The sequence below is a fragment of the Amblyomma mixtum genome, chromosome 6, assembly GCF_055824585.1.
Source record: "Amblyomma mixtum isolate Tamu chromosome 6, ASM5582458v1, whole genome shotgun sequence".
NCBI lineage: Eukaryota > Metazoa > Arthropoda > Arachnida > Ixodida > Ixodidae > Amblyomma > Amblyomma mixtum.
The window spans coordinates 160,197,797-160,214,686 of NC_143017.1; the positions used below are offsets into that span (position 1 = coordinate 160,197,797).

At 41.9% G+C, this 16,890-nt stretch overlaps 1 protein-coding gene across 1 annotated transcript in view; it reads right to left on the minus strand.

The window, feature by feature from the left end:
- Positions 1-4,372: 4,372 nt before the first annotated feature.
- Positions 4,373-16,890, minus strand: part of Vps16A (vacuolar protein sorting 16) — a 34,664-nt gene continuing 22,146 nt past the window's right edge. Inside the window, exons 17-23 of the mRNA XM_089549927.1 lie at positions 15,631-15,725; positions 13,523-13,627; positions 11,890-11,979; positions 10,295-10,464; positions 7,747-7,843; positions 7,515-7,618; positions 4,373-4,587 (exon numbers count right to left, since the gene is read on the minus strand). Coding sequence (XP_089406053.1) covers positions 4,443-4,587; positions 7,515-7,618; positions 7,747-7,843; positions 10,295-10,464; positions 11,890-11,979; positions 13,523-13,627; positions 15,631-15,725 — 806 coding nt within the window. The 3' untranslated portion in view covers positions 4,373-4,442. The remainder of the gene's footprint in view (positions 4,588-7,514; positions 7,619-7,746; positions 7,844-10,294; positions 10,465-11,889; positions 11,980-13,522; positions 13,628-15,630; positions 15,726-16,890) is intronic.

Sequence of the window (16,890 nt, forward strand, 5' to 3'; positions counted from 1 at the left end):
TGTTTGTGGACTTGTCCTGACCATTCAGTGCGCATGGGGATCTATGATGCTGAGTTGTAGGTAGAGGAGGGGTTAAATTAGGTGTTATTTCTTATGTTAAAAATCAGCTAGAAATAGGCTTTCTTTGTTGTTGAAACCTGTTTCATATTCAGGATTGTATCCCAGATTATTTTTAGCAATAATGAAGCTGTAAACACTGCATCTAGAAATGAACAATTTTTTTACCTGTTCACAAATCGGGTGCGCCTGAGTTTATCCTCAGCAGTTACCTTAGTTTTCTGCATGATTGAAACTTCCAGCAAGGAAGGTGTACAAGATCATTTTCTGTTAACATACATTATTTCTTCAGTCATCACCATTTTCTCGATTCGAATAAGTTGGGAGAATTCCACCCCGCGGTGGCACGGAATAAAACATAGGAGCAGTTACTGTTAGCACCCACCCAAGGGGAACTGTGTGGCAGCAAAGGAAAGAACAAAGGTTTCTGAAATATTTGTGGTTGAAAAATTTGTGCTGTCTAGGGTCTAATGTAGGACTACTGCCTCGCCAGGGCAAAAGCCGCCGCGGTGGCTCAGTGGTCACGGCGCTCGGCTGCTGACCCGAAAGACTCAGGTTCGATCCCGGTCGCGGCGATTGAATTTCTTTGGAGGAGAAATTCTAGAGGCCCATGTACTGTGCGATGTCAGTGCACGTTAAAGAACCCCGGGTGGTCGAAATTTCCGGAGCCCTCCACTACGGCGTTTCTCATAGCCTCAGTCGCTTTGGGACGCTAAACCCCATAAACCAAACCGAACCAAACCGTTCTACTAAGCTCCCAAACACAACTGCCATTGGGCAAGGTGAGGCTCAGTCACTTTTAAACTCTTGGTGTCAGTTGGTAGGCTGACAGTTCCAGTATGGTGTTACTCCCAAGTTTCAGCCCTTGACTGAGATTTATTATTATTATTTTTTTTTACAACTACCGTATTTACTCAAATACTCGCATAGTGGACGCACTTTCCTCCCGCATATTCTCCCCCTCCCCCCAAAATCTGAAAATTTGGGGAGGGGGGTATGTTCATTACGCAGTATAAAGGTTAAGAAAATATTTTAAACAGTACAAATGGCACAAACAGTAGTCTGATGGATTAAATACTTCAACCGATTATAAATTAAATAAATTCAACATTATAAATAAAATGCACTCTAAAGCACGGTTTCCACGAGCATAACTACAGTTTACTCTAGCGCAACCAGGAGTATTCAGCATGAAGCCCAACCGCAGCAAATTACTACAATACCTAATATGGCTGATCGAATTGAGGAACCCTTTGTGACCGGGCGTGGTTTATAGTAGTTCTTGGATTCCTTGCGGAGCAGTTATTTGCTGTTCATCCTGCAAGGTGTTATACATTGGTCTCGACATTCGATCACTGGTGCTTTGCAGGACTCCGTATATGAGAGAGAGAGAGAAATTTCATGAAAAGAAGGGCAAAGAGGCCGGTCAGCAAGCCTACTACTCTGATTTTAATGTTTCATCATGCAATAAAAGGTGCCCGCTAGCATTCGCTATTGTCAACAGCAGATTGCAAGCCAAAAGAATGGGGCGAGTTTATTATGCAAGGAAAAAAAAATTGGCACTTTCTGAGAGCCAAAGTGTGAGATGCATTCATTACATGAGTAAATATGGTATAAAGATTTGATGAGAAATCCATTTGGCAGCCCTGTAGTAGCATTCCTACATCCTTGGTAGACCTACCAGGACCGTGCACATGTAAATGTGAAAGTATTCAATGAACATTGCAGCTGCAGTTAGGAATGCAGAACTTTGGAGCAGTGTTTGCTACTGTGGGGTCATGCTTGATACAATGTGATTCAAAAAGCTGACCAGTACTACACCATGAGACATTGCTGCTTGCAGCCAGGCAATGTTCAACCTCGTACTAACATGAAGCCATGCCTTCGGCAACAAAGGTTAAGCGAGATTAAATGTGAATTAAGTGAGGAAAAATTCCTGAAGTGGTTTTAGAATATGTTGTAATCTCTGCGGTAATAATTGTTTGATCTGGCAACATTTTGCAAATATGGTTTTTCATGCAGAAACTGGATTTGGCATTCAATAAAATCTGCTTGAGCACAATAATTAGTTCTGCAGTTCTGCGATTGCAGTTCTTGCTTGGAAATAGTGATAGAGAATTAAAGCTGGGATCCACAAATGTGCCAAATACGCTTGAGATGTGTTAATTTGACCAGAAGGTATTGGGCCTCTAATAGGTATCATTTTTGGTCTTTTTCAGAGCATCGGTTATAAATAACCATCCACTGGAAGCAAAAGCTGCTCTCCAGTTACCGAGATATACATTTAATTTATATGGTGTAGCAGCTCTTTTTTGTGCAGCAGATTTTCCAAAACTGTGCATACAAGCAGGCAAGTTGAACAAAGGTAGTTTTATAGACTCCATTTTTCGCTCACTCCATTCGTGCCAACAATAATTGCTATCAGCAATGCATACAACTGAAAAGAAAACACATTCGTCCTTCAAAGGAGCTATTTTTTTTTATATAAGCCGGAGGGCCATACTGATTTCTTAAACATAGTGAAAAATGGCCAGTGACCATGTAAGCATGGGACTCCAGCCTGAAGTCCTGAGGTGTGCCGTTTGGGATATTGCTCGGCTAACTTGCATGCCTCTGCGGACTGTAAGGAACCCATCACCAAGCATTGTCTACTAGTGTAGCGCTGTTCACCATCATCATCCACTTGCAGTTACTTGGTTAAAGGGAAGCTGAAATGATTTTTTGAGAATTTGAGGTTATACAAGAATTCAAATCTATGATGCTTCTAGGTAAAGCATGCAAAGCATTTTTGCACTAGCATTTAAAATGGTAAAATAATCGATTAAAATCGCGACGATGTTCATGCCTCTCCTCAATATGTTGCAGAAGTGCGGGGAAATTCATAGTGACATCAGTATCACCAAAATTTCATATGTCCGCTGCCTTCGCCTGCATGCTGCTGTGCGTTGTCCTATGCCGCCAAACAATGCTTCGTGAGCTTCACCTTCGATGCCATTGGTTTTCTTCCATGAAACAATACTTTCTTTGCTGGAAACCCAACACCATCATACGTGGTGGCGTCAGTGTCGGGACCTCTGGCCTTCGCTGTGCACTGCAAAGAAGCCTCAGCGCCGACGCTACTTTATTCGGAGATTATGTCACCGTTTCAAATGGTCGCGCAAAATGATTTCGCAGGCTTCACCTGCATGTTTCACACATTCGGCCCTTTTCAACTCACCGAAACCTAAATCCACTTCAGCTGCCTTTTAAGCAGGTTTCTCCATTGCACGCAAGGACACTCAAAACCATGCGTAAATGTCAATAAAAATATGTCATGTTTTGGCTGCTGCAGCATTCCATTGGTATTGTAACCGTGCAGACCACCCCATGCCTCGCCCTATCGCTCCACTTAGCACACTAACCCAGCAATAGCATGACAATTCACCTCTTAAAAATGAACTCCTACTTGCATTTTTTGTCCAGCAGTTCAATCATCTAATTTCCAACACTTTATTCGTGATAACATTTCCTTCTGCAAGCACATTTACAAATGTTTATCTAGTAATTAATGATCATTTGTGTTTTCATTAGTTAAACCAAGTGTTCAGGCTAACAAAAAAGCCATAATGGACTTCAAGCAACTTTTGACTATGCATGCAGGAATACCACATTACATCACCGAAATAAACCAAAAACTGTGCTCTGAAATAAAAACAAAAAAAGGTTGCCAAATTGTTAAATAAAATTTAAAAAGTCCAACCCCTATGTATAAGCACTAAAGCTATCATATTTAACAAGCACAGGGTTAAAAGAGTACCATTTCTTTCTAAAATGCATATATTTTAATAATGAATTAAAATGTTTTAGTTTACTATATTTGCTCGCATAATAAATGGAGCTGTTTGTAAAAAAAAAAAACGATGCTGATTCGGGAGGTGTGTTAATTTTATCGGGTAAAATTCATACTGTGATCAATTAAACTTTGCTCAAATTTTAGTAATTAAAGTAAGGGATGAATTTGTTATGCAAGTGCACGTGTAATTGGAGAAAATATATTGAATATGTCTACATCACTTAACAATTCACAAATGGGTGAAAGCTAACAAGCACTTCTTTTCCAAGAAGCAAGCTAGGGTGAAATGACATGTGCTTTTGGTGTACTAACCGTTAGAAATGTTTTCTTGCATGTTTTAGTTGCTTGCAAGCAGTTAAAACATGAATTACTGCGACCAGGTCTCCAGAATGTTCACATGTAGGTTTATCTTGTTTTGCAAGTAAAAATCTGTGTGTGACAAATAAAAATGCAACATTACAATAAAAGAGATCTTTAGTTAAGTCAGTAAACAGACAAGGTTTTAATACCAGCATCTATGTACAATATGCCGCAAATAAAAGCAGCTCACAGATCATCGTTTGCCGGCCAGTTGCTGTTTCATGGTGGCAATTTTTTCACTGACTGCACGGTTGGCTGCTGTGCACTTGGTCAGGATGAAGTTCAACGCACTGTCATCTTTCTGCTCAAAGGCAACCTTTGCAGCCTCCTCCAGGTTCCTGTGAAAGCAAGTTTGCTTTAATTTCAGCAGCCTCCACTTGAACAATTTGTAGGACTCAAAGGTACAGTTGAATCTCAGTGTGATGAGAGTTAACCCTTCCTCCTGCGTTTCAATGCACCTCTGACACTACGTCACACAAAAATGCTAAATTAGCATCCGTGGTCACCGTTAAATAATCACTGTTTACGTGCTACGCTACCCAAAGCAGTGAAGGAATCAGCTGAAGACACCTTTTCCATCGGCCTGCATCAATTTGTACCGAAAAAGCATTGTGCACCAGCCAGAGCTTTGTTTTGTTGGTATATTACTCAAAAGCGCAGACTACTATTCGAATCTGAAACACAGTGAGCCGACTACAGCCGTTCTCACCCAGATCTGCAGTCATTATGACAGGGTGCTTCAAGACGGCCCTTGCATTCTTTGCACCATTCATGGAATTCCACCATTCTGGTGGAATCAGTCAACCGACACAACAACACGAAGCTTCCGCAAGCACCTTGAGAGGAAAAAAAAAGCTATGCATTTTCATGGCAATACTTCCTTTTGAATTCCTGTTACTGTTGAGATCAAACTTCTTGCATTTTCACAGGCTGAACACTTTACAGAAGCTGCAGCAAAGGCATGGCCAATGAAGAAAATATTTTTTTTTAGTTTGCGCTTTAGCAAGCCGTCCATATTTTTCTGGCAAGTTTTTTGGTAATTGTTTTAAGTGCCTTTCCGAGCTTATTAGTGTCCGGTATATAACACTGAATAACACATTTCATTTCTGATGCGAAAATTAGATGCCAGCAGGGTTCAATAGTTGCCACTGGCGGCCACTGGGCGATGAAATCCTCTATGTCATATCCTGCTTATCGTTCTGTTCGTTCGTTCCACATAGGAATTGGAAGAAACCAGAAATTAGCTGTCTCATATACTAAAAAAAAATAATTTATTCGATGTGGTAAGCAAATGTAAGCAGCCGTGTGATGACAATGTTGATGAACCACAAATGGTGCAAATGAATGGTGGAACTGAAGAAGCCCATGATCAACCCAGCACTTTTTTTTTCGTCCTCTTTCTCTCGGCTGTCAGCACCGCTAGCATGCTGGAATGGGGCATGTTCAATGCCACCCGCACACGACCGATTTTGCAGCAGATGTGCCACACCCCTACGCAAGGCCAATCACACGATGCAATACTGCTTCTCCTTGAGAACGCATATAAGTTATGCTTCTAAATCTGCACTCCTTTCCTGTGGGCTGCACAACTGACATCCTTTCACTAATCATAATCAACTACTTTGAGCTGAATGATTCTATAGTATACAGAATTTATGCAGAAACACTAATAATCCTAGTAGAAATTTAAACATTACTTTCATTTCTACAACTGTTACCTACAAACGATAAGTGACACAATGGTGCAACACAATTTTTCCTGACTGTCAAGAAAACTGAACACTTAACACCACAGCTTTTTGTGTGGAGTTTAATACACCACATCTGGCCCGCACTATACTCCTTTCCGTCCGTGAAACCATATTACTCCACCGTGTATATTTTGTTCTTCTCGAATCCTCAATGAGTGTTTGGAAAAAAAAACAAAGAGCAGTATAAAATGAAAAGCTAGCACTGAAAATCATGGTCAAAACTGTGAGGCGCTCAGTGTTCAGGCCCTCTGGCTATGATTTTCGAGCGTGGACTACTTTTTAGGCGCGGATGAAATAAGGCGATTCACAACACGAGCCACATATCATACCACCGCATGTCATTCTTACTTCTAGAAGTCTCGATGAGTTGCAGGACAAAAAAACCCCGCAAGAGGTAAAATGGAAAGTAGGAGGTTGCCATTCATGATGCTTGAGATTTGCCACAACGAAATATGTCATTGGTCACTGCGCTTGTATGGAGAACTACTTTTTGGTCGTGGACTTAGCCTGCATGAACAGACGTGCTAGCTTTGGCAGTGTTGCTTGCTAAGTAACACCGTGTTTACTCGCATATAGGTCGACTTTTTTTTTTTTTTCAGAAATGTTGCCCATAATTAGTTATCGACCTATATTTGTGCCCAAAGAGAGCAAAAGTAGTGAGCTAATGGAGGTCTGTTGTCACGCTCGCCGTTTCAAGCAGCGCTAGCTATACTGGAACTATACTTTGTATGGTCGCAGTAAATACACATAAAAAATAAAGGAAAAATTAGTGTTCGCAAGTCTAATAAAAACGTTCGGAACCACCACATAAACGCATGTAAGGGCCCCCGCCCGTGTATGGGCCGCTCCCCGTTTTCCCGACAAAAATGTTAAAAAAAAATAAATCCTTGTAAGTGCCGCACTCAAACTTTCCATGACCCAGGTGGGAATACCACCTAAATGCACGCGCCATGTCCCCTGCGATCTGCTCCGGCTGCGAGCAATGGTGCGCTTGTTCGCAAAGGCCATGTAGGCGCGCAGGAGCCTCCAAGTGCCCTCCATGGATGGCACCCGGAGTCGCAGTCTTCATCATCATCATTCGGAAGCACATAGCGAATCGCTGTGTGCACCCACATTGCTCTTTCGCTCATTTCTGTAGTCTTATCGTGGTAGACAGCTTAGGAAGCAGTATATTTTGGCGTTTAAACAGGTACCAAAGCCAGTGTATTATAATTTATAGAGGGGTCGTGATCAAAACAAAAGCTCCGGCATGCATGTCGAAGCCGTAGTTGCGCATAACACATATATTAGAATGAAAAACTTGTGTCAGTTAAAATCTAGCAAAAGTGCTAGTTCAATGGGTCGACTTATATTCGAATAATTTTTTTTATTTCTTGGAGAGCTAAATGCTTAGGGGTCGACCTATATTCGTGGTCGACCTATACACGCGAGTAGATATGGTATGAAACAGAGTATACAAAACAGTGCCACACCAGTGAGCTTGGATGTAAAATAAGAACTGTCCAGGTACATACCCAATTTTCACAAGGTATCTGACTTTATTCTCATCTTTGACTCTCTGCATGTACTTCTGGGCTTCGAACTTATTCTTGTGCTCCCAACAAATATCAACAAAGGGCTGAAAAAAACAAAACAAAGTGACGGCAAAACACTCATGGGTAGGTAGGCTTCAAGCACGGGTGAGCCATCGGCAGCTTACATGCCATAGCACCGCACACAACACACAACTAGAGACGGTCACATTACCTCATAACCAATGGGCGACTTTTTGGATTTTGAGAACTTCTCCAGTTCCATCCAAAGTTCCTTGTCTGCCAGTACCTTTATTTTAAGCCACCAAAATCTGCAAAAAAAAAAAAGTTTCATTTTTTTTTTAAAGGTATCGGTAATATTAGAATTCCTTTCAAAAAGTAACACAGAAAAAAAAAAAAAACCCGCTGCGGTGACTCAGTGGTTAGGGTGCTCGGCTACTGGGCCAGAGTTCCCGGGTTCAAACCCAGCAGCGGTGGCTGCGTTTCGATGGAGGTGAAATGCAATAGGCGCCCCTGGGATGTCAGTGCACGTTAAAGATCCCCATATGGTCCAGTTTATTCTGGGGCCGTCCACTAAGGCACATCTTTCTCTTTCTTTCACTCTCACCTTCCTTCCTTCCCTTATGGTGCAATTCGGGTGTCCACCAAGATGCCAGACAATTGCTGCGCCATCTCCTTTCCTCAAGAAGTAAAGGCCAATTTAAACACAGAAAACCTGCATTGCTAGCATGCCTTTCATTCATGTTTTCTTTTTTTTTATTCTGGCCAGCAGCACTAAAAATGAGCACATTAAATACTTAACCAGGTCTAGATTTGTGTAGAGCCTTGCTAATGGCCTCCTCCTGAAGAGAAGCTAGTAATTCAGTAACTTCTTACATTCGATTTGATGATGCCTATGGTGACGTAGCCAGAAATATTTTTTGGGGGTGTTGTATGCTGCTGGTAAAGCAATGAGAAGAAGGAGAGCCCGCATCCAAGCAATATCTTAGTCATTTTTCTGCTTTAATAAAGCCAAAGGGTCAGTTGTTTCATTCACTGTAATATCTGCATAAAAATACGAGGGTACACACGACTGCAAGGCCTTGAATGGTAAAGAATATTTATTTTCTTGCAAAAAAAAAAACAAAAAAAATACGCTTGTATGAAAATTCGCAGCAATTTAAAATATTTTCATGTGATATACAACAACACAAAAGCTTCTGCTCTATAACAAAGCCAGCAACTGTGCAACTGGGAATAAATGGCATCTGTCAAAACTTCTACCCTTGCATGTGAACCTGCGCCCGACCACAGAGGTGCTTAAAAAATGCACTTTTTAATTTCGCGATAGTTTATGATCATTTAAAGACAATGCAAAGGATGAAAAAGTAGGCTGACGTAAGGTACGTTTAATTGGGTGAATTGTGCCTCCAAGGAGTGCCATACTCCATGCGGTAGCGGAGAAGTATGGCTTTTTTCAGTAACAACTTCTGCTTCCTATTACACAGCCGTGACAATGTACACCAATCTTTTCAAGAAAAAAAAACCGACAGTCTTTTTATTTTTGTGTTTACATTTTAATACATCAATGCAGTGTGTAAATAAAAAAAAAAGGGGGGCCAAAAGGAGAGGGAGATGGGGGATGCAGCGCTCAGAAAATTTCGGGGTGTGTTCTGATACCGAAAAATCACCCCTGGCTACACCCCTGATGCCTACACACCAAACATACATTTCAGTGCACACACAGGACACCGTAGCAGCAATGGTACAATCACCACATTAGCCTCCTGTTCACATGTACCACAACCAGCACACCAGAACCAGAACAAAAACTTATGCAATGCCTCAACATTATCACATACTGATAATCCTACTGCCAATACCAAAACGCATGCACAATGGAAAAGTTGTATTCAGGCTTCCCAAGATTTTTATATATTAAAGAGTCCGATAAGACCTCTATATCTCAGAATAGAGCATGTCTAAAGCCCTTGATTTTCTGTGGCTGAAAGTTTTTAAGGGGGGACACTGGTCTTGAAAAGAAAATTTTATTAATTTAGTCATAGTTATGAAATTTCCAGGGCACATGCATTTTTGTGCGCTGATTCTAGATATGTCATTTAATTTCATGTAAAACAATTCCTTGAGCACTTATGCACTTTTTATGCAAGTATTTTGCGGAGAGTTTTGAAGAAAATTTGCTGCAGGAAACTCGCTGAAATGTATGCCATTGAGTTCTCTTGACACCAAGGAATACAATAAGGGTAAAATTATAATCCTGGCTCTCATAGAACTTGAGCAATAGGGTACTGAAGCTGCCACTTCAGAAACAGGAATACACATTTTACTTCTCATTTCTGAAGCGACAACTTCAAAACTCTATAACTTTAGTTCTATGACAGGCAGGAAGACAATTTCACCCTTACTGTATTCCTTGGTGTCAAGAGAACCCAATGGCATACATTTCAGCGAGTTTCCTGCAGCAAATTTTCTTCATAACTCTCCGCAAAATACTAGCATAAGAAGTGCATAAGTGCTCAAGGAATTGTTTTACATGAAATTAAGTGACATATTTAGAATCAGCACACAAAAATACATATTCCCTGAAGATTTTGTAACTGTGACTTCATTAATAAAAATTTTTTTTTCAAGACCAGTGTCCCCCCTTAAATTCAGCGAAGTGAGAACAAAGAATCTGCAATACATCACGAGAAAGCTTTAAAGGCACACTCAATCAGGGACAGCATTTCCCACAATGTCAATGCAGATATCCAGTAACTTACCTCTTTTCAGGCACCTTGAAGTCCTTGCAAAGCTCTTCGGCCAATTTCATTTCACCAATTTCCATAAGCCGCTGCATGGTTTCGTGCACAGACAGGTCCAGGAACTTGTCGTGAAACTTGTCCTCGAGCTTCAGTTGATACCGCATCAACCTCATCTGATCTTCAGTTTGCTACAGTGAACAACCATTAAAATGAAGCATTCATTTCTTGTCATGTCCAGGAAAGACAACTCAAGACAATATCACAGTACCACTGCAGGTTGCTTAGCAGGACTTGGCTATGATTTTTATCGTCTCCTTATTACTGTTTCTCACGTCCATATTTGCCTATTCACACACTATCTGGCCAAAGGTAAAAGCGAAAATGTGTTGAAAGTTGAACCAATGAATGATTGGCCATGAAGAGTGGCTAAAGCTCTAGCTTGTGCAAATAAGCATCTTATATCTTCATGTCCTGATGTTTCATATTAGTGGTTAAAACATCAAGGAACTGCAAAGTCAAATGCCGATTTCAGCAGTGCCTGCTGAAGCCAATTATCATTACCAATTATACTAGCACGAGCACATTAGATGGTATGCAAACATTCCTCATGGTGTGAATACTGGCTCTTCACTATGAAACCAATTCCAAGCAAACGGTGATTTACTTAAACTACTGAAGCAAATTTTAGTTTGGTTTATGGGGTTTAACATTTCAAAGTGAATAAGGCTATGAGGGACGCCGTAGTGAAGGGCTCTGGAAATTTCGACCATCTGGGGTTCTTTAACGTGCACTGACATTGCACAGCACACGGGCCTCTAGAATTTCGCCTCCATCGAAATCCGACCATTGTGAGTTGAAGCAAAGTGCTTTGATAGTTCTGTTACACAGAGAAAAATTGGACAAAGCAACTATTCAAGTATACAATCAGCAAATATTTAAGATGTGTCGAGCCCATCTCGCGTTCTCAAGAAAAATTTGCTTTTTATCCGATGCCAGTATTTAAAACAAGCCTCCCGATCCCAGCATGCATGGCAGATGGCCAATTTCATGTTTAAAGCGTCAGTTCCATTTTAGAAAGCCATATATTTGGCCGATGAAACTCTGCCATCAGCGACATAAAAAGGTTAGACACATTGCAGTAAGTGAAAATGCACTGGTCAAATGTTTTTAGGGGAATCGCCCAAGGTGGAGTAGATTTGTAGTATGGGAGTAATTACTCATTGGCATCCACCCTAGCGCAGCCATACGGCTACAAAGGAAAGCTACAAAGGAAAGCTTTCCTTTGTAGCCGTATGGCTGCGCTCGGGTGGATGCCAATGAGTAATTACTCCCTTATTGAAAATGCACTGTCTACAGAAATATTCCAGAGCTACATGAATAGAGTGCTATAAAATTTAGCTCACAAATTGGACAGTGACCTCTAACGGTGTTGGCATCCCTAGCATTTGCAAACGACACATTAAATTGTATCTTATACGCCAATATTCGGTTGTAAGCTTTACTTCTTGAAGACAGCATCTGATCAGAGACACAATTCATTTGAAAGGTAGAGTCAAAACAGCACCAAAAGTAACACATGATCCATTCCAACAGGGTTCATTTTCACTGCTCACCGCTGCGCAGAAATCGTTGCTTCCTTTCTTGCTGCCTTGCTTATACTTGGCAACAGCCGCTTGCAAGCAGGCAATCCGCTGCTCGGGACGCTGAAACAGCAACCAGTGAACTTGAAAAGCTGACGTTCATGAGCAATCACTGGCATTGCTAATTAACAAGCAATACATGCAAAGCACATATCACACAGAACTTTTGTGCATTGCTTCAGAGCCATTAATTTTTGCTTATACCCTGCCACAATCTGATGAAAAAGAGGCCACTCAACATTTCCACAAGTAAACTGTGTGGAAATGTTGAAGGACCCCTTTAAGGGTCCTGTGTGGAACGGCCCCTTTAAGCATGCAGCACAGAAAACCGCTTAGCATCTGCTGCAGTTCTGAACCCAAAATAAGAGAAGCACAAACTAGTTTTCAACAGGCGATACTAAATTATGCAAGTAGCAACAAGTGACAACAGTTAATGATACCCTCATGTCTTTCTCTTGTAATACACAAGAACACTGTGTGAAGGCACCACAATGCTGCAAGAGCACATGACGAGGGGAAGTGGGCTCACTATTTGTGCTTAAATTGCAAACATTTTATTTGTATGGTCAGCTTTGCTCTGTGTACTATGTATTTCATGGGATATAAAGGAGCAACACAGTAATCTAGACTCGCAGTTACCAGACAAAAGTTCTTCACATACTGAACGGAACATACTAAGCATACACACTAAAGTAACAATGCAGAGCAATCACTACTCAAACATTGCATATGCTTGCCTTCTGAGAGTGGTGTATGCATACAATGCTCTGTTGCATAGCTTGTGCTCTTGCAACAACTTTCCGCTGTTTTTTCTGAGGAGGAGTGCCATGAATGGAAATGAGAAAACCGACATGTCTCTAGATATAAACGATCAGTGCCTTGCTGGTCTTGGCAATAGGTGCTGCTGGAAACTCGTGCGACAATCAAGTACCCAATCAAAGTTCCGAGTGGTATAGTACACTTCTGCTCCATACAGTACTTGTACATTATCATCATTATCATCATCATCGTCAGCGGTAGCAGCAGTCCCACTACACTCATTGCATTACAAAGGCCTCCCCCAACTCCCTAATTAACCTTCTACTGTATATATGTATAGTCTTTGTCAAAAGTTCCGAGCCTGAGGGGTTTGCTTCCAAGTCATATATAGAGATTTTGTGGCATCCGTGGACGTCCTAAGTTTCGGAGAGGCAAGGATGAGAGTGCCTTTCATATTCGAGAGATTTGGAACCCTGGTTATGTATAACAAGCCAGACAGCATGGCCCAGAAGGAAACCCTTTGGACTCTTTATTTGACAAACGGTGTAGTTCTGCCAGCGAGTGGCGAGACAATCTTTTGAAGTATCTGGCAGGCTTTTTGTACTAGGCAATGATGTTATCCCTGAAATAAAGATTTTTGATTTAACTTCATTCAGTATTTGCGAGCTTCAAACTGGCCACCTTTACCAAACAAAATATGCTCGCTGATTAAGGTAGCCAAGCTTGAAATTTATTGGTTCTGCACACTGATGTTCAATGCAAGCCGCTAGCCTGGTATACCAGGCAATCCGCGTATTACTAAGAGAACCACAGCGAAAGCTGCCACAGTGCTACAGCTGCGACTCACCGAAGTCTTGTAGCTTTCAATAATTTTACACTCTGCAATGCCCGCAAAGTTGTCCTCCTGATCGTGAAGGCTCTCCAATTTTTGCAGGTCCCACTCCTTGCAGACCTGCAAGAGCAGTGGCAAAGGCGGTTTAGTGCACGCCACTTATGTCAACAATATGTCAACTTATGTCTCTCAATTTCAATCTCATTTTTTTCCTTCAAGAATACTGTAGTTCAACAGAATAAAACGAATGCAGGAAGTCTAGCAATGGAGGCGCATGTGTGACAGCACTATAAAATGACCAATGTCTATAAGTATTACTTCAAAATTCAGAGCTGGTATTTAGTCCCTGCTTCTCTGGTCAATTGGAAAATTGTGGGCACCATGACAAGAGCCATTCTTAAGAGAAAAAGAGCAGTAAGTCTTCGCAAAATAGAGCAATAAAATTTTCATAGCAGCAGATGCTGCCTTTACTGCTCACCATATTAACAGATGACTGCACACTGCAAATTGCTCCTATATTTTAAAACGAATGCCTAGTCATCCCCATGCACAACAAAATGCGACAGTGTTGTGTTCTGGATTCACTGCGCACGGATGGAAACTGATGAAGACGACATCCAAAGCACAGGGTGAGAGTCTTGCAGTTGACACGTGAGATGTTCAGCTGCGACAATTGTCCAGTGGTCTAATGCTGCTGTAGCCAGCGAAGCTGATTTGCTTGCACTGCCACAGGCTCAAATCTTGTACGCGGCCATAACGTGTTAGGTACAGTAAAAGCTCGTTAATTCGAACTTCACGGGACTGGGAAAAAAGTTCGAATTATCCAATGTTCGAATTACCGAATGGCCGCGAAAAAACTGACAAGAACCATTTGCATTTCGGTATACGTACTGTATTTACTCACGTAACAAACCCACTCGCATAATGAACCCACCCACCCAGATTTTTGCCTAAGAATTTGAGAAAAAAAAGCGCCAGTCGTTAACGCTTCCCTCCGTTTCGCACCGTCACGGTCTACAACGCATTTCTTGGTAATGCTCCAAGATGCTGCGCAGCGATAACACCACGGTGTGTTTACCTTTTGACAATAGCTCTAGCAAGGAGGGAAGCGAACTTGGCAGAGTGCCAGCCTCATTTTCAGTATGTTCGCCTTATCGTGCCATGGGCGACTGGGCCGTCTACTGCTCCTCAATCACTGGAACGCGCGATAGCAGCAAACTCCTTTTGCAGCGAACGATGCTAAAAGTCGGCGCCACGATCGCAACTGACCATGTGCTTCCATTGGCGACTGATGGGTGGGAGGAAGACGACACTTGCAAATAAAAAAAAAAAGTTTTCGCCCGTAATTGGTAGCGCCCGTCCGAAGTCACAGCCTTTCATGGGCGTTGGCTGGGACTGCGCCGACAGTACTTATCCGTATTTCCGAACTAACAGGGCTCGAATCAACGAGTGTTTAGTTACGAGTTTTAGAGGTTGCGCAGAAAAGAGGGTAGTTAGGCAGCCGCCACCGCGGCCATCAACCCCTACCCTCTGGCGTCGCCGGCCGCCACGCCGGTGATGGCGTCATTTAGGCTTTACCCGCTCTTCCAGTTTTATCTGGTTCCATCTTCTGTCCCCGTTTAGGACGTGTGCAGCGTCTATGTAGAGGTGCTTTTTTTTTTTTCTGGCCACGTGCTGTTTGCCAAGCTGCCCAGACATGGCGGCGCGTAGTTCGAATTATACGTAGTGGAACCGACTCACTTTCAAATTAACGGGCTTTTTTATACACAGATCTCTATGGAGCGTGGCTGGACCAAGTAGTGTAGTTCGAATAATCCGAAAATTCGAATTATCGAGGTCATACGCCCACCTAGCAGTCTGACGCCCCCTGCTATGCTTGCCCTCTTTGGTCGTGATGTCAACACTGTCGCAGCCTCCCAGCTACTCCGGTGGAGACGAATTTTCAAATTTGGCGGCACACTGTAATTGTGCCTTTGTGATCATATGGCACCTCTGACATCATCACTGCCTCTACCAATCAGTGCACTCCTTGACATCGGCGGGGTTTTGGTGTGATGACACCTCTAATGTTATCGCATTAATATAGTATAACAAACAGACTTCATAACATCCATGAGGCTCACCTTGAGGTAAAGGGACCATGCCACAGGGTATGCTCGAATTATCATGTCAAGCTGTGTGGGTCTCGTCTCTTTTAGTTTCAGCATCACCATGTACACTGGAATGGCAATGGGCAATTTCAATACTTTGATGTCTCAATGATGCAAAAATGTGTGTGTGTATGGCACATTACAGAAAAACTGGCACTTAATTAAGGATCTCATATTATACACAACAGATTTTACAATGAAAGCTAGCATGTGACAACCATTTAACAGTAGTTAGAACAGCACGAGATAAGGTGAATGTCTGTTTCACCCAAAAGTGAATGGGTAAAGGCACGCCATTTGGCAGATGATGAGATTATGGTTTAGGTATCGTGCAATTAATAACAGTCCATGTTTTCTTCTGTATATTGCATGCCACTTCTAAGCTGAATAATAATACGAGAAACGTACAGGAGCTGTAAGGATATACTGTGCTGACTACTCTAGTATACTGCTGTGCTATGCTAAGACAAGAGAGCCATCACTAACTAGGACAGTGAGAGCATTACTCTCATGTTTGTGGCTTAGAAACCCAAAAATCGTCCTCAAAGAGAAAAAAGCAATAACAAATTTACAGAGGCATATTTGAGATAAGCCTCAGAATGCAATCATTTCAGTGACAAAAACTGATGTACAAACTGCTGCTCTGTCTTCCAGAAACTGATGCGTGCTAATGAAAAATGTGGCTAATGAATGTTCAGTGTTCGCCTGAACTTGCTGTTTTTTAAACAGACAGCCTCACAATGCTGCCGTGATTTGCACCTGTGGCAGTATCTAATTTTTCATCTTTTGGGTTTCTCTCAACAGTCTTCCCTGATCAAAAGCTGCCTTACAGCACCACTTCGCAGTCATCTAGACCTCGGCAAGTGGCTTATTGCATCACACTGTGTCAGCCGCGTAGCAGATCAGCGGTTGCTGGAAGGAAGTTCTACTCTGAGGCTGTAAATTTTTCTGCGGCCTGTTGGTAGCTGAAAAATATCCATCTACTGTTCTCATTATAACAGTGTGTGGAGTGCACACAAAAACCTGAAATGCGTGCAGTATGACTGGAACATCCAAGCAACTTTCCTAAGGCAGTCAGATCTATCCATGAGCCATAACTTTGACAGCCAATATAAATTATCGTATTTAAGGACCTTTACTATTCATCTCGTTGCTTGTATATCCATATGTATAGTATACATAATAACTGAGAGCCCACAAATGAGAAGAAAAAAAACCACAGGAAAATACTGC